We start from the raw sequence: 25,678 nt of genomic DNA, 5'->3' as shown, positions 1-25,678 counted from the left end.
GGTGTTCCTAGAACATTCCAAACTGCAAAAAGCAATTAACTCATGTGTAAACAACTACCATAGAAATTGAAGATCTATCATTCTTTGCAAATACAGTGATCTCAATTATAAAGCCTTCAATTAACTGACTCTTGAATCATTTAGTATGTATCAGCTGACTTAGTATGTACAGCACTATATAAATGTCCTTTCAGTTAACAGCCCCTTTAATTATCCAACCAGCAAACTGATTATTATCTACTAAGGTTGGATAATATATGAAGTACTATATATGTCAACACTGAACACCCAGGAGGTGCAGACAAGATGAAGACCACAGTTATCACATGTTGCCTTTGTGTGTGTGTGTGTGTGTGTGTGTGTGTGTGTGTGTGTGTGTGTGTGTGTGTGTGTGTGTGTGTGTGTGTGTGTGTGTGTGTGTGTGTGTGTGTGATAATGTTCATAGCTTGATTCTTGTACCCTGATGATGTGCAAAAGTGAAATATCAGTATTAAATTAACTATTAACTGTTTATTAATAACCATATAACCTTTAGCATATCTCACTATAACTGTCATACCTTTCCTTAAATTCAATGGACTCACCTGTATTTCATCACTCCCCAAAAGCTACTCCTCCTTCACTTTGGATTCAATAAGTGTTCTTTCAATAAATCACATTGGATTCAATAAGTGTTCAAACAGCTGAACAAAAGTTTACACTTTTGTTCAGCTGTTTGCTTCCCACTCCTACCCTGCAATGAGGACCTCTGTAATTACTCTATAAGATCCTCTCCTCTATCTAACGAACTTATGCCTCTTATTATTTCTTTCCCAACTTTTTCCTTTATTTATCAAAATATATAACTTACGTTCCCCTCAATCTATCCTCATTGTTGATATTCCATAGTATTATCTAGATTATTCTTCTTTGAACCCTGTGTTCTAATTCCCTCTCCTACCAAAAATCTGTCCACATCAGTACATATAACTGATCACGATCATAATACAATGGGCTGTAACCTCTTCATCCCTGTAATTAGTTATTATAACAATCTGCTGTATCACTCACTGCTTCAGAAATGTGATCACTAAATTTTGATTCCTTGTATCATTAATTTCTATCCAAAAAAAAAAAAGTCCTATCAATACAGAACATTCTGCCACATTCCCATCCACAGTATAAAGTTTTACATATAGCTCTATTCTATAAGTAATACAGCTATTCATATAGCTGTATTACACATAGCTATCATTGCATAGCTTTTTTGTGGAGATAGGACCTGCTAGGAATGCATTTTCTGGTATTTTTCCACAAAAAAAATCACATAGAATAAGAAACTATATTTTATTTTCTCAGCTAGTTTTGTGAAAATTCTTTTCACTAATCAGGATAATTACATGAATAAACTAAAAGATAGAAAACAAGTAATAACAGTTAACTCTAGTGAAAATATTTGAACATGATTAAACAATGGAAAGCATGCATTCACTATTACACTGGCTGCTGGTAAAAACAGTTTCTTATTCCATGTGATTTTTTTTGGGGGGGGGGGGGGGATCTGGAATACATATTCCTATCATTTATATAGCTATATTACATATAGTTCTGTCTAAGTCTTCCTCAAATAGCATTAGACCAGAGTAATTCCTCATCACTTCTTATTTTGCATTATGCACACAACTTGATATCCTTCTTCAAACTATTCACAATATTACAATAAATACAAAGAAAACAAAGATAGAGAAAAACTAGTTAGTTTTCTTCTAGTAGACATTTGCTCTCTCTCTCTCTCTCATATACTATTTTCTGATACATGTTGGACAGCCACCTACTGTCTAGACAGCAACTCTATTATCCATCTCCATTAAAGGTAGCATAAATTATTGTGACATTATGGTTCCCTTATCCTATATTATAGATCAAAAAAGATGTATATGGATGCAGAAGCCTCCAGCCAGCACCAGTCTACATCACACACACAAAAACAAGTGTTAGTGATACATAGTGGTGCTGAGTGGACGCATCTGAGTCCATATACTACATATTAGAATACCATACACTTCATCACTGTATGTATGTGCATGCATGCATGTAAAATTATCTTTTGTACACTTTTTCTTTCAAAAGACCCTTAAACTTAAAAGTTGCAGACAGATATGTTCAATGTTCAGTTCATGTGAATTTGAGACATCACTTATATGAGACGTTTTACTCTGATGAATAGAAAAACATATATATAACCACAAATTACACTGATTTATAATGTAACTATACAGTAAAAATATATATGCAATGAAATTAGTCTTAATAATTGCTGTCTGCACATTTTGTGCCATTTTTATCAGTTATTCTAATTAATTAATAAATTATAAAAAAAATCTATTAATTATCTTAATTCAAAATTTTTAATTCCTTGTTTGTTTTTTTTTTTCAATTGAATTGGGCGATATAAACATGCCTGATATTCCATAAGGATCTTGTGGAATTAAGTATGTGAGTATGTGTGCAAATATACAAAATACTAACTCTTCCAGTTCTTCACAAAATTCCAGTTTACTGAGAAATTAATACATCAAGACATTTCCTATATCTTATATAGAGAATTAGTAACTTATAAGATGTGTTCTCTAAATCTAACCTATTTAAACTTTGATCTAACAACATATAAAAATTACCAATCTGATGTTTGTTATTTGCAGATTTTATATTACCTGAATGTCAAACTCCTATCTAACACCAGAAAAGCCCAAAAACTATTCATTATGATGTCCATTATTTGCAGTTTCATCAGTTAACTAAGCAGTGGAAAATCCAATTCTTAACATTTCATTATTTCAAACAATCAATGCATCCAATACTGATAGGAGCAGTTGTATGATTATATTTAACTACATATATAAACCCTGAAGTTACGCAGCAGGTGGGACCTACAAAAAGCACGTACGTCGAATTCACGTAACTCGGGGTATAATTTTGCATGTAATTTATATATACAAACATACAATTGGGACCAAAAGGTTTACAAAAACACCTATATTTTTTAAGAAATATAATCATAATTGTAGTTTTTCGTACATAAAAAAAAAAAAGAAAGTTATTTCAATGTCGATGGTTTCATAAAATCTAATAGATTCATCTGACGGCATAATATCTTTTTCTTGTCATGCAAAATTTCTTCATAGCAAGATAATGATTTTTTTTATTCATTTCCTTGTGGCTACAATTCATTCCTCATTAGAATCTATGTCCTCCAAAATCTGTAAACCTTTCTTTTATGATTGTTCTTACTGAGGATTCCTGTAGATCGAACTTCTTTGCTAGCTCATAAATTTTCATTCCGCCTTCAAAATCCTTAATAATGTTGAATTTTGTTTCCAAAGTCAATGTTTTTTCTTTTCTTGCTAGCAGTAGAAGAATCGGACTTGCTTCTTTTGGATGACATTGTTATTATTTATGTGATAAAATTTTTATCAAGAACATAACATTAAACAATCGCAAGATTTATAGACTATATAAAAATTGTGTATGAATGGAGACCGCGTGAAACATGTCAGTGCTTGTTCATAGCATGTGCGACACTGGCGAATGTGGCCGGCACCTGAAAGATACAACTAGTGGTAAGGCATGAAGTGGGATGGGAATACGTACATATAAGAAACCGCATAACTCCGAATTCGCGTAAGTCGGGGTAGCATAAGTTGGGGTATGACTGTATATATATATATATATAACGATTTGTAGTATTAACTCGGAATTGGGATATGTTCATATTTATATATGAACTGAGACTAGAATAACAATTAAATTTATTCAAAACGCAACATGTTTCATCAGATTGTCCGACTTCTTCAGGCGTGGGAACATAGAAAGCAAATAAACACTATAAGAAACATCGTATCACTATAAAAGTCTCAGTTCTAGTCGGTATATATAAATATTGACTAGAACCGAGAGTTTTAAACCAGGTTTAAAATACCAAGCTATTTTAAACCTGGTTTTAATCCATTTCCCAAGTAAGCAAACAGACAAGTAAGTCAAGTTTGTGCCTGCAAGTAGTGCAAGTCAGGGTGACCCGTACGTGGTGCAAGTCTTAGGCAACTCGTGGTAAAGGTGGAATAAGCTCTGATCACTATTCTTAATATTTACCCTTAATGCAAAGCATGATGCTATGCATTAAAGGCAAGGGACTACTACCCAGACTAGTTTCAACCTTTATTGATGTCTCATCAGTGAGAGCCAGGCTTAGAAATACCAAGGTTTAAGTAATACGGAGCTTATAAGTATTTTACCAAAACAAGTTACCATAAGGTGCTTTGACCTGATTAAATAAAAATCTCAGGATGAGAGATAGATGTAGAAAGTTTTTTACTTTGGGTATAATATACGTTAAAGGTACCAAGCTATTTTAAACCTGGTTTTAATCCATTTCCCAAGTATCTTTAACGTATATTATACCCAAGGTAAAAAACTTACTACATCTATCTCTCATCCTGAGATTTTTATTTAATAAGATCAAAGCACCTTATGGTAACTTGTTTTGATAAAATAATTATAAGCTCTGTATTACTTAAACTTTGGTATTTCTAAGCCTGGCTCCCACTGATGAGACCTCAATAAAGGTCAAAACCGGTCTGGGTAGTGGCCCCTTGCCTTTAATGCATAGTATCATACATCTCCTCAAGGAGATGTGCTTTGCATTAAGGGTAAATATTAAGAATAGTGATCAGAGCTTATTCCACCTTTACCACGAGTTGCCTAAGACTTGCAGGTGCAAACTTGAGTTACTTGTCTGTTTGCTTACTTGGGAAATGGATTAAAACCAGGTTTAAAATAGCTTGGTATCTTTAACATATATATATATATTATCTGAGCACTAAAAATTTATTTCTTGAGCAATCCAGTCAATAAAAAAACATGATGTCATATTGTATTGAAAGAAAATAACATCATTACCTAACAATGCAGTATAGCTATTAGTGATCATTCTTACAGATTACATTGTTAATTCAAAAAGGAAATCTAACTGCAACATAGGACATAATGAAATCATTCATCATAATCAATACATAATCAATACATTCGTCATGTAATTAATTAATCATCATCAACATGCACTTCAAGCCTAGTACATTCTGTTCCAACCTCAGATGCCATTAGAAAAGTCACTTCAATGGACAACCTGGTCTTCTTTTTCTTCATGGTTTATAATGAAGTTTATAAACTGCATGAAAAACTTCATAGCTTATAGTTTGATAAGTTTATGAGGTTTAGAATTTATAAAGTTTATTATTTTCTATTTTAATAAAAAAAAAAAAAATAGCATTATATCATGATTTCATATCCTGCAAAATGAGTACATTGAAGTACATCATACTTACATGAGGCACAATCATCGGTATTGATTAAGCAATCTCTTCCTTCATATCCTTTAGCACAAATACATGTATATGATCCATTAGTGTTTACACAGGTAGCACTGTTGCGGCAAGGTGAGGATATGGCACATTCATCAATATCTTCATCACAAAGACGTCCTGAAAAATAAATTTTTTTTTAGAAATTATGCCACACTTTGTTATTGCTAATAAACAACTGAGATTAATAAAGACAAAACTACAAGTATATTTAATCCACTAATAATTTGTATCATTTCTCATTGCAAACATCCTTCCAGAGTTCAAACCTGTTTAGTTTGAAATTTATCATTGGCCTGTTAAATTATCAACTTCAATTGCATTTATTGTGCACACGCATGCACACACACACCCACGCGAACTAAGGGATTCTGTACTCTACTCCAGCACATGCTGTAACATAGCATTGTTAACCCGCCACATTTTTGATGGTGATGGAGCTGTTAATCATAATGATAATTTTATTTATATAATGTGCTGTGTGACTATCTGCACTGCTTAAATATTATTACCATTATGATTAACAGCTCCATCACCATCAAAAATGTGGCGGGTTCTCACTGTCATACATAGTGGCAGTTGTGGCTGAAAATCATGGTGGTCTGCAACTTTCGAAATATACATACGCACTGTAAGTACGGTATATACGTGTTTGGATAAAATATCAAAATTATGGTAAAAATTAAAAAAAAATTAAACATAAAAAAATATTGTTTATTATCGATAAAATTATACAGTTTGGTATAATTCAAAATTACTTAAAAATAATATATATTCTTCTTGTTTTGTTTCATGAAAAAATATTGTTTATTATTTATGCAACTAATCAATATGGGTTCAGATCCAGAAGCAATACTGAAAAAGTGCTACTTGAGTTTCATAAAAAGGTCTATAGTGGAATAAATGAAGGAATGCACATGGCAGCTATTTTTCTTGATATCAAAAGCATTCGATTGAGTTCATCATGATCTATTGCTATTAAAAATGTCCAAATACGGCATTAGGAGAATTACTAATGACTGGTTCAGATCCTATCTGAATAATAGAAAACACTACACCAGCTATGATATATTTAAAAGCACAACAAACATAATAAAATACAGAGTCCCACAAGGGTCGGCTAGGACTAATCCTATTCATAATATATGTTAATGATCTATGTAAATACAAACTTTTTGACAAAATGATATCCTTTGCTGACGATACAGCTTTAGTATACACTGAAACAACTCTTGAAAATCTAAAAAGGATTAATAGCGATATGTTAAAACTAAGTATATGGTTTAGCAACAACGGATTTAACATTAATACCGAAAAAACAAGATATATGTACTTTACATTAACAGACAAATTAGATCACAGTATAACTATAAAATGGCATGAAAGGAAATGTAGTGATACTCTAAATTGTAAATGTAGCTTAATCAAAAAAACAAAAACCGTCAAGTATTTGGGGGCCATATCGATAGCAATTTGAAGTGGAACTCCCACACCACTTTCTTAACAAATAAGTTTAGGTTCATAATTAACAGAATATATTATGTTAAAAAATTTGTAAATGCAGCATTCTTAAGACGTTTATACTATTCCTGGGTAAATTCTTCACTGTAATATAGCATTACCTGTGGGGAGGAGTATATTATAACAATCTGCTTCCATTAATAAGAATACAAAACAGAATAATTAGAGCCATAACTACTACCAACTTTGCACATTCAACCAATGATCTGTATATTGTTCATAATATTCTACCATTTCAGAAACTATATCTCTATGGTAGTCTGTTATATGTAAAAAGAAACACTGAAAGTTTCTTGGTATATAACATAGACTATGGATTGCGCTGCGGTCAAAACACGCTGGAAGTACCTAAGGCTAACAAAGAAATTTTTCATAAATCTTTTGAGTACATTGCGATGAGCAGCTATAATAAACTTCAGAATGAAATTAAATCTATAACCTCAGAATATGTATTCAGAAAAAGATTGAGAAACTACCTTATGGGATTAAATAATGTTGACAATTATTTTAAACGTATAGTATAAGAGATCAATTAAGGTGTTGATTTACAAATTGGTTCATTCAATTAGGAATTAAAATATCAACATGTACATTATTATAACTGGTAAGGGAGACCTCTTAGATGCAGTCCCCGGACTCTCAGTGTTGTTTTAAGCTAATTACTTTTCTAGTAACCAGTATGGCTGCGGCCCTTGGTTACACATATTTGCATTAACTAACTTATATTACTCTAAACCAATTACTATCATAACTTTGAAACCATTCGAAATATATTATATTCCACTTGCATATATGAGAAAACTTTTTATTAACCATAATAAAATAATAGCCATAATAAGTGTTAGTACCAACAGAATATGATAGTAATACTTGAATTTTATTTTGTAACATTGTACTGTGCATTGAATTGTATTGTGAAATATTGTCATAATTATACAAGTTGAATAGTATAATGTGTATAATTTGTATACGTGATGTGAATAATAAACATTAATAACATTAGTTATCGATAAAATTATACAGTTTAGTATAATTCAAAATTACTTAAAAATAAAATCCATTCCTTTAATTATAATTAAAGGAATGGATTTACAATTTTTAGACATTACAATTAAATCCTTTAATTGTAATGTCCAAATATTTAAAGAGATGGAGTAAACACCATAAGCACTACGAACACTCTACTATTGGTGCAAACTGCACATAAACAACAGTGGAACTGTGCGACAGACAGTGCCGCATTACGCTAATAGCTCGCATCCCACTATGATGTGCATATGTTTGTGTGCATAGCAATATGACACTGTGGTAAATAGTGCTGCTAACGTCCTTCGCCCTGGTAAGTGCTACAAGATGAATTTTTATTATTTTTCATACAAAATAAGAGAATTGTATAGGAATGTCATCATCATCATCATCAAATTCCTGCCATGTACCCTCAAGGGGTGCACAGGATATGATAGTACTACATGAAAAAAATTACATCATTACTAACTTCCTATCTACAATTTTCCTCCAAATCAGTCTGTTACTTGTCAAGACTCCAACATTATCAGATCTTATATTTCTATCGTCTAAGGCACTTTGTACCATAACAATCCACCTATATATTGGTCTTCCTCTGGGTCGTTTTCCTGCCAACTTGGCAGAGAACATATGTTTGGCTAATCTTTCTTCGCCCATTCTGTTTAAGTAACCATACCATCTGAGATTAGCTCTGCTAACGCATTCCTGGATGTTGACAATGTCAAGTTCCTTCCTAATATTCTCGTTTTTAATATGATATATTAAGATATCATATTAAAATCTGTTCACGTCTATAATCTTTCTCAGGACTCTCATATCTGCAGTCTCTAGTCTTTGGTCAAGTGTTTTACTTCTGACCCAGTTCTCAGATCCATAAGTTAAAACTGGTTTGAACACTGTCTTGTATACAGCTAATTTAGTGTTCCGACTAATTTCTCTCTTATTCCATATGAATTTATTCAATTGACTTCCTACCATACCAGCTTTGCTGATTCTGTTGTCTATTTCTATATTTAATTTACCATCTTCAGAAAAAATCGTGCCTAAGCAGCTGAAATGTTTCACTTGTTCCACAGGTTCTCCATTCACAATACAGTTGACATTTTCAATGATTCTGCCTATTTTCATTGACTTTGTCTTTTTATTGTTGACCTTCATACCATATCTATTACAACAGCTATTCAATTTAGTCAGAGAATCTTGCAGACTTGTAGCAGATTTATTTAGAAATATAACATCATCTGCATAAAGCAAAGAGCTGACATTAACATCTTCAATTTTGATATCATGTTTAATACCACTTTCCTTCATAATGTGATCCATATAGATAATGAATAACAGAGGGGATAATGTACATCCTTGTCTCACACCAGATTTAACATTAAACCATCTTCCTCTACTTCCTTCAATTCTAACTGCTGACTTACAACTCAAATAGAGACTAAGTATTGCTTGATATAATGCCCCATTGACACCATATAACTCTGGCGTATTGAATAGCTTCTCCCTTGGCACCTTGTCATATGCCTTTTCCAAATCGACAAAACTTAAATACAGATCTTTGTTATATTCCCATGCTTTCTCGACTATTTGTCGTAAAGTGAAGATCTGATCCTGACAGCCTCTATTTGGCCTGAATCCAGCTTGTTCTTCACCAAGCTTTTCTTCCACAATTCTTCTCAACCGCTTCTCAAGTATACTTGCATAGATCTTGCCATTAACACTCAGTAGAGAAATACCTCTGTAATGCTGACATTCAGTTTTATTTCCCTTTTTATATATGGGTACTATGAGAGCCGTACTCCAATCATCGGGAATGCGTCCCTCTGTCCAGGCTTTCTGAACTATGCAGTGCAGCCACTGTAAGACTCTTATACCACCATCCTTCAGCATTTCTGATCGAATATCATCTACTCCTGCTGCCTTTCCACATTTCAAGCCTTTGATGGCTTTTTCTACTTCAAGTATGGACATGTATTCCTGACTACATGCCTGGTCAGTGTTTTTTTACCACTGTGCTATCATCACTGCTTGTTTCATTTAGCAGGTTTTCAAAGTAATTACTTCATACTTCAAGGATATCTTTTTCTCCCGTTTTCATGTCACCTTTATCATCTTTAACTCCTTTTACAGCACTCTTTCCTCCATTCCTAAGCTTCTTCAACAACCTCCAGAATATTTTGCACCGTCTTGATATTTATTTTCTATATTCTTGCCAAAGTCCTCCCATGACTTTTGCTTAGCTAGTTTTACACACTGTTTAGCATTCTTCCATTTGTCTCTGTATTCTCTAAGAGCACAAGCTGACTTATTTGACAGAAACTTTTGATATGCTTTCTTCTTTTCCTTCACTGCTTCTTTAACTTCCTGTGTCCATCAGGGAGTTCTGATTTTTTTATCCTTGCAGACAACCTCACTACATGCCTCTCTGGCAGAATCAATCAATGTTTTCTTCAAGGCTTGCCACTGAATCTCCAAGGTTTGAATTCCTGTTCTCAAACTCTTTCATTTTTTCTTCAATAATCTTTGTGTATTTTAGTCTACAGTTCACATCTGAGAGCTGTTCAACTTTTATTCGCTTTAAAACTTTCTTACATATCATTCTTTTCAATATGAAATTCAATTTTATCCTGCTCAAGACTAAATAGTGATCACTTCCAATTTCAAATCCTCTGTACACTATGGTGTCCTGCACCAGGGAAAAAACATCACTATCAACAATAACAATGTCAATGAGACTTTTCTTATTCCTTGCTTCTTGTCTCCATGTGAATTTGTACACATTTTTATGTTGGAACATGGTGTTAGTAATAACCAGTCCATATCCTGAGCAGAAATCCAACAGATATTTGCCATTATTATTAGCTTTGCTCTTTTCTCCAAATTTTCCCCAAATATTTTTGTATGTCTCACAATCATTTCCTACTCTGCTATTTAGATCCCCAACAAGGACCAAACTTTCCTTTTTGATTGTGTCAGTTGTTTTTTCTAAAGCCTCAAAAAATTCCTCCATTTCTACCTTAGTAGAACCTCCTGTGGGACCTTAGGCACAAATAAGTCTCATTGTCCAGTTCCCCATTCTCATATTTGCCCACATTACTCTACTTGAGACTGATTGCCATTCAAGAAGATTAGCCTCGTATTTTGTGTTGAATACTATTGCTGCTCCTTCTTTTCCTTGATTGTCATTGCCTGAATATAACATTTTGTATTTATTGCTCAGAAAGAGCTCACCAGTTTTGTCTTTTTTGTTTCAGTCATTCCTATTATGTCGATCTGGTACTTATCTAATTCCCCAGCTAGCTCCATTTCTTTGCCATTCAGGCTTCTTATGTTGATAGTACTGATCTTTAACTCTGGTGATGTTGAGTTGGGGTTTGTTGATGATAAAATTAAATATTACAAGCAAATATATATAAATTAATAAATATATTTATATATCAAGAAAAATTGAGGGTGCTGCAGTTCCACAGTGCCTATGCATGAGCAGCTCCTGGTCATACACAAAGCTTACGACAGCTTTCAAAGTAAAATTAAATGAGAAAGTTTATAACTTTCTCATTTAATTTTACTCTTCAACTTTTAGCACATTTAATTCTCCATCCCATTCTCATCCATCCAAGATAGGCTAATAAATTCCCTAATTAGATGTTTCAGGCAATTAATGCAGCTAGCTTGCCTTTCCTCTGCTGTATCTCCTAAAGACAAGTATTTACAACTGTACCCTCCACCTTATGAGACCAGTTGGCTCACCTTTAACACTTTAGATATGTAAATCTTTTTATATCTAATGCAATCTAATCCATTGCGGGGAGGGGGGATATTAAATGTCCACTAAGTTACTCAATTTGCTGATGCATTTATCCAATTTACCATTCATCCTTGGCAGCAGGTGAAATTACAATGTCAGAAAAACACAACAGAAGTTGGTTCAAAAATGTAGAAAAAAGTTTGTAGAGCATCAAGCTTGATGTATAAGAACAAGTTTTCACAATTTCTTTAAATAAAAACAGTTCTTGCAAAAAAAAAATATATATATACTCAGCTCATCAACAACTACCTAATGATTTTGGTAGATTCATTAACATGAATCCTTTCTTCGCTGACTTTCATAATTGAAATGAAACTGCTTGTACCTATGTCCTCTTTATTCATAAATCTGTTATTTTCCAATATTTCACTGAACAAATTTATGGTAATCCAGACATTACAATAACAGAACAAGCAGAGAACATCCATCACACAATTTCAATTTGAAAATCAAAAAAAAGAATCACATAAATTATGCAAAATATTTAAATTATCTCTAGTCAGTTAAATTGCATTTATTGTACAAACATATACAATAAATAAAAATTCCAATAATTTATTGTTTTTTGCTCAGAAGACATTAAACAGATATACATGCATCTTTACAAACAACACACATAGAAAAAATGTTTTTCCCTTATTCTTTATACTTCATTTCACTCTAAACATAGTAATCATCATGATTCTACAGAGGGATGCTCTCCTCTGCAGCTTCTCTTTTAGAGAGTGGCACTACTGCACATGCATCTATCTCACACACACAATTAAAAAAAAAAAAAAAAAAAACACAATGGATACTTCTGTCTCAGATAATTTTCAGCTTTTCAGCCAAAAAATGTAAAATAGTACAATTTATTTCAGTTCTGAATTCAGACGCGAGTTCAAGGAAATGACAGTTAAAATCTTAAGCCAATTTCTGTATACATTTAAAAGACAATTGATTATTATTACTTTTTTAATCAGTGAACAGTAATATTGTGATCCAAATTATCTATAATATAGTACAAGCTTTTACCATTTTGATTTAAATGCATTAGTACTATTTTGAGTAGAGCCTCTGTAGCTCAGTCAGTATAGATGAAGCCCTTTGGTCAGAAAGACCTGGGTTTCATTCCCATCTATGACATGAGGAACCTTTATCTGGTCTCTTTCGACTAAAGGTGAGTTTCTTTATACTTCATTTCCCAGAAACTCAGGTTTTTTTCATCCTTCAGAATAGGCAAACCAGCCTCATGAACACACATAGATCTACAGTCAAAAATACATACTTAGAAGTCCCTCATTGGAGGCCACAATCTCAACCAGTCCGAAGGGATTGATGAGGAAAATTGCGAGGAACTCCACATGACAACAATAACAACAACAGCAACAACTATTTTGAGTGATGTAAGTTAAATGTATAAAAGCACTTTGTGTTTGCTTAAAAGCTTATTGTGTATACAAATTGAAAAGAAATTCACAAAATTTAATCCCTAAAATAAAACTTGGTGATTAAGTTAGGTTTGTATAAGCCGAGAAAGTCCTAACATCAAACTCAAAATTTTATCATTTTGCTAAACTGCACAATAATAATTTCTTCTCACCCTGTTTTTTTTTTTTTATCTGACTTACTTACTTCTTCAAAATTAGATGATGTTTAATATGAATGAATTGTGTAAAATACCATACTGACTTAATAATGGTATTTTACAATTATTTATATCTCATATATTATTTGATTAAATAAAGAAATTATTTAAAAATTTATATGAATATCAAGAAAATTCATATTAAACATCTACTCTAACTTCTCTATATACCTTTATTTTATTGTAATACATGCATGCATGTATTGCAATATGTAACGTTTAACCTCAGTTAGCTCTACTAACTAGGGAACTGCTTGTTCGCTCCCTCTCATCTTGGCTTTTTCTCAAATTGTAAGCTAAATAACAGAGTATCACACTTTTTTTACACAATTTTCAGCAATGTAATCCCCCCCCCCTTATAATCCTAATGTCTTTCCTGCTTTTCTGAATCAGAAAAATAGGAGAAACACAAGATGTGGTTTACCACCTTTTTAGATTTTTTTTTTTTTTGACTACATATAGAATATTTTTAAACTGGTTACGATGCACAAAAAAAAAATACATACTATCAGTTAATTTTATAAATATCACTTAATAAATACATATTCAAATTAAACCATGTTTCTTGTAATATCAGTTGGAAAAGTAATGTTAAAACTCACCTGTATAACCCAGTTCACATGTACAGGCAAAATCAAGATAATTAGAAGATGGTGTACACTTAGCACCATTCTTGCATTTATTTGGAGAACAGGGGTCAAGTTCAATATCACATGTCTGTCCAGTATAAGGGACCTCACAAACACATTGGAAAGTATTCACTAAATCTATACATGAGCCACTATTAAGACATGGACTACTAGCACAGTCATCAATGTTTGTCTCACAGTTTTGGCCACAGTATCCAGGAACACATACACATGTATAATTAGCTAGTCCATCTTGACAACTACCTCCATGTTGACATGGATTAGACTGGCATTCATCAATTTCTTGCTCACATCGATGACCACCATATCCTAAAGCAACAACAAAAAAATAAATAAATAAAATATCAATTTTAAAAATATCAAATAACTAATTATCAATTATATTATCACTTGTAAGAGAGTGATTCTAAAGCGTACATAGAAATCTCATAAAGCATTCAGGCAGCTCAAGAAAAAATGCACATCAGTAGTGAAGTAAAATAAATGACTAAATCCACTGGTTAGAAAGCTCTTGATTCAAATCCCATCCAGGATGTATGGAACTTTGATAAGGCCTTCTCAATTGAAGGCAGTTATTTAGCCAGTCCTATACACAGGTGACAGATTTTTTCCTACTGGAATTTCTAGTTTTTATCATCACTAGACTGCAGAATACACATAATTAACCAAAAAAAAAAAAAAAAAAAACATTTACTTCCTTATCAAAAAATTTGTATACCAAAACTAACTTTCATTTTGTTTTCCTTCTTATTATTCTAACTTTGTCAGCATTTGTCTTGTAACTTGGAAAGTATAGCTAATTCTCATTATAGCAAACTCAATGGAACTACAGAAAATAGCTTGCATTAGCATATAGTTTCCACAGCATATTGTAAACAGGAAAGAGCATTTTGCCTAAATGATGCTTGTTATAATGAGAGTCAACTTTAATCCATATAAAGCTTAGCCACAAAAAAAAAAAGGGGGGGGGGATAAAAGGGTACAAATCTCTACTATGGAATTATTATTATTACCATTATCTCCTATCTAATTAATGACTAACAAAACCCATTCAATCATTAATAATAAGTAAGGAATATCTTCCATTGATCATTGAGCTATGGATACATGTTTTGGTTATAGCATTTCAAATCTTACAGCAATCAAAAGATTACCATAAACTCAAGATAAAAGTCTTCACTGAGCAGATAGCTATTATGACTTAGATGCTCTCTCTCTCTAACATAAGAGTTGACTATATTAATAAAAAAGACATGATTCTCTACTGAAACTTGCATGTTGTCTCTTATTATAGTATATTTCTAACATTTTTCACTAGCATTCACTATCCATTTTGAATCTATTTTGATTCATCAGTGGTAGAAAATGCTGATGTTGATAAAAATCAACAAATACAGTTTATCTTAGGTTGAAAGCATTGCAACTTCCAGGGCCAACTGTCCCAGTGCACCAAAGAAAATTTAGTAACAAATTAAGGTTTTTTGTTTGGTGTCAAGTAAATATTTCAATCATTAGTAGATATTAACCAATCAGTGGAAATCTCTCAACCAAACTATAGCAGGAAAAAAGACTGCATTAAAATTCAAATGACAGTTTGAGTAACTGGGATAACTATAAGCAGAATAGTAAAGCAAGAGAAAACATGTGGGTCCTAATTAAGAATTGCACTTTTTTGTTGTTGTTAAAGTAACTTAATACCAAGAACACTATTATGCCAAAAACAACTGCTGTTCTGGGCCACATAAATTTCAATCACTTTGATTACTTGCAAGCCTGGTTGACTGAGTATATAGCATATTCATTCTCCAACTAACAGGTTGTGGATTCAAGTCCCACTGTGGGCATGGATGTTTGTAAAAGTCTGCTCTGGATAAACTTCTATAGCTCCTTGAGTTTATAAGGCTTTTTTTTTAATATATATAATGAGGAATAAATATTATATTAGAAAATGATAGAGTTTCAGTTATTCGAGCAAAATATAGATTTTATACTTGTTTAAAATAATCCATATGTCTTCAATGAATAAGAAAAATGAATGATTTTGAATTTTTTTTTTTTTAAATATTTCACCTAATAACAAGGAAAGATTGCAGGTTGATTAGTAATGAAAAAAAAAAAAAAGGAAAATTATGAAAATAATAAAAGAAGAATTTTAAAAAAGTAATCAAACTCAAAGTAACTTACAAAAACCTTTTTTGCAATAAGCTTGCATTTTATTTGAATGCCAGCTACAAAATAAAAACTTAAAACTGTAAACTTAAAATTTTATTAATTACTTACCTTTGGGGCAGTGACAGATGAAACGATTTACTTCATCCTCACAAGTGCCACCATGTAAGCAGGGATTACTTGCACATTCATTAACATCAGAAAGACATCGGGCATCAAAATAACCACGTGGACAGTCACACTTGAAACCATTTACCAGGTCTGTACAAATACCAGCATTTGAACATGGACTACTGGCACATTCATCAATATTTGTTTCACAATGAATACCTAAAATAAGAATCAAGAATTAATACAGCACCCATAAGAAAAAATCATGATGCTGAAAAAAATCTCAGTAACATAAAAGCATAACATACCTATTGTTGTTAAAGATTTTTTTAATGATTAAAAAAATTTTAATCATTAAAACTATTTTTTCTGTCTTTTCTTTTTATTGCTCAAAAATTAAAAACATAAAGGAAAAGCTTTTATATAATTATGAAATATTCAAGAGGATGTTCTATTCATGTCTTGCAAATCTATGCTTAGTGTCCTATCTGTTTAAGCAGCACTTATATTGCAATACACATTTTCATAGAGAAATACATCCATATTTGGCATAAAATTTAACAGGACAATGATGGATATATGGGTTAGGATCCTAGAGATGGAGGAAAGGAATAGAAGCTGATATTTCTGGTGGCAGGTTCAGAAGTAGTAATAAAATACAATCAAATGATTAAACAAGTAGTTCAATGCATACGTTTATTGTGCAATAAGCATGCTTCTTTAGTTTATTTGAATAAGATCAAGGTTCTCCAAATTTTTGGCCAACTGAACCAAAATGATAAATACATTTTTGTGAGAAATGCTAACTGGAACAAAAAATGTATTTACCATTTGGTTCAGTTGGCTAAATTAAAATGCAAATATAAGAAAATACAGTTATACAAATTCCTATAATCAGTCCTCTCACCTACTATTTTGAATGAAACATGTTTAGAGCCTCCTAAATCACATAACATTAAGAATGAATGAGCTTAATAAAGTTTGTTGGTGTGAATTAAAGTTTAACTAATGCTGTACATTGCTTTTCTTTCAACTAATAAGAACTTCATGTTATATTCTAAAGAAAAATATTGCACAAATAACTTAAACCAAATAAAATAATCTTAGTTATTTTGAATTGCATACTATGAAACAGCCAGATCAATAAATTCATTGTAATCCTGGAAATAACTTTATTTCCATAATTGTTAGCACTGTTTATGCAGTTTTCTGGTGTGAGGAGAAAAAAAAAAGTCTACATAAAAAATCAGATTATAATTGATTTGAATGATAAGGCTGAGCATTTACAAGTTAGAATTTCAACATTTTCTATAGTACCTGAACAAAACTTGCTCAACAAAGATACAAAACTGAAAACTTATAGAGTGTTAGAACAGATTTCTTGATGCTAAATGTGTGATCATTAGCTCCAGGTACTATTTTCTGCTGGTAGTACTTTTGGCTAAGGAAGTGGGGTGTAAGCAATACAATGGATTAATTTAAAATTGGTTAATTAGTTCTGCTGGAGATAAAACACTTTCTTGGACTTCAACTGCTTCCTAGAGTGACCTTTTGGATTTAACACTTGGCTTATACAATAAAAGCCTCCATAGCTCAGTTACTATCGACAATATTTTCACTCGGCCAATGTTTCCCTTATAAAAGATGATGATGATGGTAAAATTAAAACTGAAGATGTTTTGGATGTCATGAGTAAATGCTATGAAAGTATTTTAAGTGAGATAAACCATGGCAGAATAGTGGTTTATCTCATTTAAAATACTCAATAATATTTTGAAGATATTTAAGAGGAATATAATCAGGAGTACATATAAATGAAATGTACATAATTCAAAAGGCCTGGCCAGAAAGTTGAATTCAGGAGGTTTGGAGATGAGCTCTCATAGTATCTATATATAAAAATGGAAACAAAACTGAATGTGAGAATTACAGAGCAGTTTCACCAGTAAGTGTTCTAGGTATGATTTATGGAAGACTATCTGAAGAGGCTAAAAAGTCCATGTGGTTAGACTAGTGGCTTTGTGCTTCGCAACCATATGCCTGGGGAAGGAGTGTCCCAGGTTCGATTCCCGTCGAAGACATGAGGAACTTGAGGATCTTCCTCAGCCATAGCCAAGTTAGCCGGTCTTGGGCATGGACAGTATGGTTTTTTCCGCCAGTTTATCTGGCGTTTTTCATCCCGCAAACAGGCAAACCAGCCCTATGAACATACACTTCTACAGTCAAAAATATATTCCCCCAGCGGCAGGCTAGGCGACAGGTCAGTTGGGAGTTGTACTAACAAAGGTCGCATCTAAGTAACACACAGACTCTGCATAGGAAATGGGAATAACGTGTAGTGAAAGAAGATTTGAAGAGGCTAAAAAAAAATTGTGGAAAAGAAACTTAGGAATCATCAAGCTGGGTTCATGACAAACAGAAACTAGATTTTTTTTTTTTTAGTTTATAACAAAACTTTAGAAATCATAGAAATATAACAAATATCAGTATTTAATTATCAACCTTTCTGGTTGAATGGCTAATGCACTCACTCTCCAACAAACAGGATGTGGGATCAGAGGTCACTGTGGGCATGGACGTTTGTGAATGTCTATGTCTTCAGGAGAGACAAATTTCATTGCTGGTGTGAGACACCACAGTCCTGTTTATTTACTGGAGGCCTGAAGTGGCTTAAGAAAGTTCCATGTATGTTCTCTAGAGCAAAGTTTCTAGATTACGTAAAAAATAGAAAAAAAAATAAAAATAATCCTAAACCTACCCACAGTACTAATTTTAGATTTTTTATAAAAAAAAATTTTTGTAGATTTGGAAAATGCATATTCATAAGATCAGCTATACATATCAACTGTATTTGCTAGTTCTGCCTGTTTTGTGTGGTGAAAACAATAAATTGCTAAGAGGGAAAAAAAACCTTGTCACCATCTTATGAGACTGGGTAATTCACTTTCAGTTGTTGGATGGAAGGATTCAAACTCAGATCTTTCCAACCAAAGTGTATTGGCTATAGAAAGAGCTATGGAGGCCCTCATTAATGGATCTCACTGACATTTTAAATAAAGTACTAAATACAGGATGCACATTCTTATCATTCACATTTTGTTATAAATTATGGAATCCAAAAGACAGTATCATGTAATAATGCAAGATATAAAATAAAAATAAAATAAAAATAAAACTGTGATAATCACCTATAATAACAAAGCAGATATAATTTATACATATTAAATTTTAAATTACATAGGTATAAATGTGCATGTAATAAAACCTGATGGCCATCAAAATATAAATGATATGGTGCAAATTTTTAAAACAAAAAAAAATCTATTTATATACCTGTAAATCCAGGTAAACATTGGCACAGATATGAATTAATACCATCAACACAGACAGCACCATTTCGGCAAGGATTACTAAAACATTCATTGACATTATATTCACAGTTGAGTCCAGATGTTCCTGCTCTACAGCGGCACTGATAACCATTGATGAGATCTTCACACAGCCCACCATGTTGACAGGGATTACTAATACATTCATTTATTTGTGTTTGACACAAAAAGCCTGTATAGCCAGGATGACAATTACAAGTAAAGGAATTTGTTCCATCCACACATTCTCCATGATGGCATGGAGATGACTGGCAGTCATTCACGTTAGTTTCACAACTAGCACCAGTAAAGCCTAGAACAAACAAACAAAAGCATATGTAGCATTTTTTTTCCCAAAAAATTTCAATACATCAAATCTACATAAATTTGGTATATGATACTGACTAGTGTACTGATATGAAGAATCTGAAAGTCGTTTAAGCAGTTTCCATGTTTGTCTCCCTGGTCATCAAAAATACAAACCTTATTTTATGGTTATAAAATAACCATACTTTATTTGATTAGTTATCAAAGAAAATTCAAAATCTTCTATTACGACAATTCACATATATTTCTGGGGTGCTTAAGGGGCAAAGCTGTATAACTGAGAGGAGACCTCCACATAGCCTTTAAAGGAATTCGGAGAACCGACCAGGACTTCTGACCTAATGTCCAATCCTCACCTTCTCGTGGTGCACCCTGTTGGGTATCTCATTGGATAGTGAACGAACGAGGATGGGCTGGCAATTTGGGATTTAGCCGACCAAATTGTATTCTTATTGATTAAACCAAAATAAAAAATGATGGTACAACATGACAAAATTTCATGCTGGCTGGGGGTATCGCCCGGTTACACCAGGCCCCCGTTGATTTCGCCAGGGAACCAGGGCAAACAGCGAAAAGTCAGCTACTGGAACAAATCTGAAAATAAACCCCAACTCAACATCACCAGAGTTAAAGATTGGCACTATCAACATAAGAAGCCTGAATGGAAAAGAAATGGAGCTAGCTGAGGAATTAGATAAACACCAGATAGACATTATAGGGGTGACTGAAACAAAAAAGACAAAAACTGGTGAGATCTTTCTGAGCAATAAATACAAAATGCTATATTCAGGCAATGACAATCAAGGAAAAGAAGGAGAAGTCATAGTATTCAACACAAAATACGAGGCTAATCTTCTTGAATGGAAGTCAGTCTCAAGCAGAATAATGTGGGCAAATATGAGAATGGGGAACTGGACAATGAGACTTATTTGTGCCTATGGTCCCACAGAAGGTTCTACTAAGGTAGAAGCGGAGGAATTTTTTGAGGCTTAAGAAAAAGCAACTGACACAATGAAAAAGGAAAAGTTGGTTAGGGATCTAAATAGCAGAGTAGGAAATGATTATGAGACATACAAAAATATTTTGGGAAAATTTGGAGAAAAGAGCAAAGTTAATAATAATGGCAAATATCTGTTGGATTTCTGCTCAGGACATGGACTGGTTATTACTAACACCATGTTCCAACATAAAAATGTGCACAAATTCACATGGAGAGAAGAGGCAAGGAATAAGAAAAGTCTCATTGACTATGTTATTGTTGATAGTGATGTTTTCTCCCTGGTGCAGGACACCAGAGTGTACAGAGAATTTAAAATTGTAAATGATCACTATTTAGTCTTGAGCAGGATAAAATTGAATTTCATATTGAAAAGAATGACATGTAAGAAAGTTCTAAAGTAAATAAAAGTTGAGCAGATCTCAGATGTGAACTGTAGACTAAAATACACAAAGATTATTGAAGAAAAAATGAAAGAGTTTGAGAACAGGAATTCAAACCTTGGAGATTCAGTGGCAAGCCTTGAAGAAAACCCTGACTGATTCAGCCAGAGAAACATGTGGTGAAGTTGTCTGCAAGGATAGAAAAATTAGAACTCCATGGTGTACACAATAAGTTAAAGAGGCAGTGAAGGAAAAGAAGAAAGCATATCAAACATTCCTGGCACATAACTCAGCTTGTGCTCTTAGAGAATACAGAGACAAATGAAAGAATGCTAAATAGTGTGTAAAACTAGCTAAACAAAAGTCATGGGAGGACTTTGGCAAGAATATAGAAAATAAATATCAAGACAGTGGCAAAATATTCTGGAGGTTGTTGAAGAAGCTTAGGAATGGGGGAAGGAGTGCTGTAAACGAAGTTAGAGATGACAAATGTTACATGAAAATGGGAGAAAAGGATATGCTTGAAGTATGGAGTAATTACTTCAAATAATTGCTAAATGAAACAAGCAGTGATGATAGCACAGTGGTATAAAACACTGACCAGGCATGCAGTCAGGAATACATATCCATACTTGAAGTAGAAAAAGCCATTAAAGGCTTGAAATGTAGAAAGGCAGCAGGAGTAGATGATATTCGACCAAAAATGCTGAAGGATGGTGGTATAAAAGTCTTACAGTGGCTGAACTGCATAGTTCAGAAAACCTGGACAGAGGGACGCATTCCCGATGATTGGAGTAGGGCTCTCATAGTACCCATATATAAAAAGGGAAATAAAACTGAATGTGAGAATTACAGAGGTATTTCCCTACTGAGTGTTCCTGGCAAGATCAATGCAAGTATACTTGAGAAGCGATTGAGGAGAATTGTGGAAGAAAAGCTGGGTGAAGAACAAGCTGGATTCAGGCTAAATAGAGACTGTCAGGATCAGATCTTCACTTTATGACAAATAGTCGAGAAAGCATGGAAATATAACAAAGATCTGTATTTAAGTTTTGTCGATTTGGAAAAGGCATATGACAAGGTGCCAAGAGAGAAGCTATTCAATACGCCAGAGTTATATGGTGTCAATGGGACATTATATCAAGCAATACTTAGTCTTTATTTGAGTTGTAAGTCAGCAGTTAGAATTGAAGGAAGTAGAGGAAGATGGTTTAATGTTAAATCTGGTGTGAGACAAGGATGTACATTATCCCCTCTGTTATTCATTATCTATATGCACCACATTATGAAGGAAAGTGGTATTAAACATGATATCAAAATTGGAGATGTTAATGTCAGCTCTTTGCCTTATGCGGATGATGTTATACTTCTAAATAAATCCGCTACAAGTCTGCAAGATTCTCTGACTAAATTGAATAGCTCTTGTAATAGATATGGTATGAAGGTCAGCAATAAAAAGACAAAGACAATGAAAATAGGCAGAATCATTGAAAATGTTAACTGTGTTGTGAATGGAGAACCTGTGGAAAAAGTAAAACATTTCAGCGACTTAGGAACGATTTTTTCTGAAGATGGTAAATTAAATATAGAAATAGACAACAGAATCAGCAAAGCTGGTATGGTGGGAAGTCAATTGAATAAATTCATATGGAATAAGAGAAAAATTAGTCGGAACACTAAATTAGCTGTATACAAGACAGTGTTCAAACCAGTTTTAACTTATGGATCTGAGAGCTGGGTTAGAAGACTAGAGACCGCAGATATGAAAGTCCTGAGAAAGATTAGAGGCGTGAACAGACAGCATCAATAGCAATATCATATTAAAAATGAGGATATTAGGAAAGAACTTGACATTGTTAGCATCCAGGATTGCATTAGCAGAGCTAATCTCAGGTGGTATGGTCACTTAAACAGATGGGCGAGGAAAGATTAGCAAAACAAGTGTTCTCAGCCAGGTTGGCAGGAAAACGACCCAGAGGAATACAGAGATATAGGTGGATTGATACGTTACAAAGTGCCTTAGAAGATAAAAATATAAGATCTGATAATGTTGGAGTCTTGACAAGTAACAGACTGATTTGGAGGAAAATTGTAGACAGGAAGTTAGTAATGATGTAATTTTTTTCATGTAGTACTATCATATCCTGTACACCCCTTGAGATTACATGGCAGGAATTTGATGATGACGATGATGATGAAGACATATATTTCTGTATGCAATAAAGTCTCAAGTTTGCATAAAGTTTCAAGATTCCTGATTATATTTTTTTTTACTGAAACCCTTAGGCGATTAAAAAAAAAGGTTAAAGGATTAGCAAGGTTTTTCTTGGAAATAAACTCTAAAAACTAGTCAAACAGAGATCATGGAAAATTCCTAGAATAAATGTCCATTATTCTGAAATTTTTTAAATGTCTTGTTAGGACAATGTACTGTAGTTACTGCTCACAAAAAATTTTCAATAAAACTTTGTTTAGCTTGCATCTGCAGAGTATAGAGATAGGACAGTTATTTGCCATACATAGACACTTTCATTCCAGTCTTTGTAAAATTAATGTAACCTAGAACAAAAATTAATTAATTTTATGTCTTCTTATATATTCTAAAAGAAGAAAAAGAACAAATTATTACAATTTGATGAAACATGGAGGTTAAAGGGTTTTAAGATATGCTCTTTCTTTTGGTTATATGGTTATATCAGTTGCTTTAATATCATTTTTGTTCTATGTGTGTTTATCAGAACTTTTCAGCCTCCCCCATATGTGTGTAACAAAAAAATAAATAAATAAAATAAATTATATATATGAGGAAAAATAAAATCAAGTGATCATACACTATAATTTAATGGATTTGCTCTTCTCTGTAGTTATTTGCTAAACTAAACTAACACTATAAACAGATGTAATTTATTATTGATTATTTTTTTTTGTTTTTTTTTTACAAAAAATTCTTTCTCTCTCATCAAATTGCACATGCATGATTAGAGATTGCAAGATGACATAGTACTTTATTGCATAATAATTTATGCAATAAAGTACTATGTTCATAATATAACTATAAATTATTGGATATATTTTTCTCTATAAGGAATCTATTGTATTTCTTCCAATTACTTTCCTCCTTAAACATTCTAATCAAATGCAAATAGTTCATGTCATATACATATAGGTTGAAACTTTGGTTCCCTAAACGTTTAGTAATTAAATACACCATCCAAATATAGAATTTCACTCAATTATTAGTTACTTATATATTCTGAAACTAACAGAATATATAAGTAATAGCTTTGGTTTTATAGGAATACACACATTACAATTTGACATATGCATGCTCAATGCACCACAGAAAGAAGCACAATGCAACATGCTGCACCTCCCCTGTGGGTAAGCATAGCACAACAAAAACCTGTCCAGTGCTTGTCATGAATGAGTTAAATTAGTTATGAATCATCCACATGCTTCTATTTCCCAAAATAAACTGGAAAACAATATTATCACACGTTTTTCTTACTTGGACCATGTAATTTTGGCTTTCAAAAGTCAAAAGTTAGTGCTCTGATAACAAGCTTGCTATTTTCAATATCTAAATGTCACTATCATGTGGTTAGCCTAGTGGCTTTGTGCTTTGCAGCCATATGCCTGGGGAAGGAGTGTCCTGGGTTTGATTCCTGTCGATGACGTGAGGAGCTGAAGGATCTTCCTCAGCCATAGCCAAGTTAGCCGGTCTTGGGTGTAGACAGTTGGGTTTTTCCCCAGTTTATCCTGGGATTTTTCATCCCGCAAAGCAGGCAAACCGGCCTTGAGAACGCAGCACTACAGGATATAAGATACACCAGGGTGTAGGGCTGACCACCTTATCCTGTAAATGGTTTAAGGTCCGATGATTAATAAACCCTCGACACCGCAAGGTAAATGAGGATAAAAAAGGAAGATGAGATGAGAAATGTCACTATTTAGATATTTTCAATATTTTAGAATATTGAATTTAAATATTTTCAATATTTTAAAATATTTAAAATATTTGGAATATAAATACAGGTTGAAAAATTTAAATATTTTCAATATTTTAGAATGCTGAAAATATTCTAAAAGAAGGAAAGATAGAATAAGAAAGGTGGACATCAGGAATGTTTTGGGAATATAAAATGTTGAAATGCTTGTGAACTCTTCCTTGAAGTGGTTTAGAAATATAATAAGAAGGAATTTAGAAAGTGAGGGGGAACTGATAAGAATACCATGGAAAAAGTTGGAGAGATCAAATAATATTTAGAAAAAGAATCCTGAGCTAGCATAGT

The 25,678-nt window shown here is 32.8% G+C and overlaps 1 protein-coding gene across 1 annotated transcript in view; it reads right to left on the bottom strand.

The window, feature by feature from the left end:
- LOC150108695 (uncharacterized) overlaps positions 1-25,678 on the bottom strand; it is a 191,321-nt gene that overhangs the window by 67,580 nt on the left and 98,063 nt on the right. The window contains exons 11-14 of the mRNA XM_090416158.1: positions 19,645-19,992; positions 16,312-16,530; positions 13,984-14,340; positions 5,361-5,516 (exon numbers count right to left, since the gene is read on the bottom strand). Of these exons, the coding sequence (XP_090272284.1) occupies positions 5,361-5,516; positions 13,984-14,340; positions 16,312-16,530; positions 19,645-19,992 (1,080 nt within the window). The remainder of the gene's footprint in view (positions 1-5,360; positions 5,517-13,983; positions 14,341-16,311; positions 16,531-19,644; positions 19,993-25,678) is intronic.

This window comes from Typopeltis vanoorti, chromosome 3 (assembly GCF_054136105.1).
Source record: "Typopeltis vanoorti isolate ZY-2024b chromosome 3, IOZ_Tvanoo_1.0, whole genome shotgun sequence".
In the NCBI taxonomy this organism is placed as follows: domain Eukaryota; kingdom Metazoa; phylum Arthropoda; class Arachnida; order Uropygi; family Thelyphonidae; genus Typopeltis; species Typopeltis vanoorti.
The sequence above is the reverse complement of the archived record's forward strand: the minus strand, read 5'-3'. Positions and strand labels throughout refer to the sequence as shown.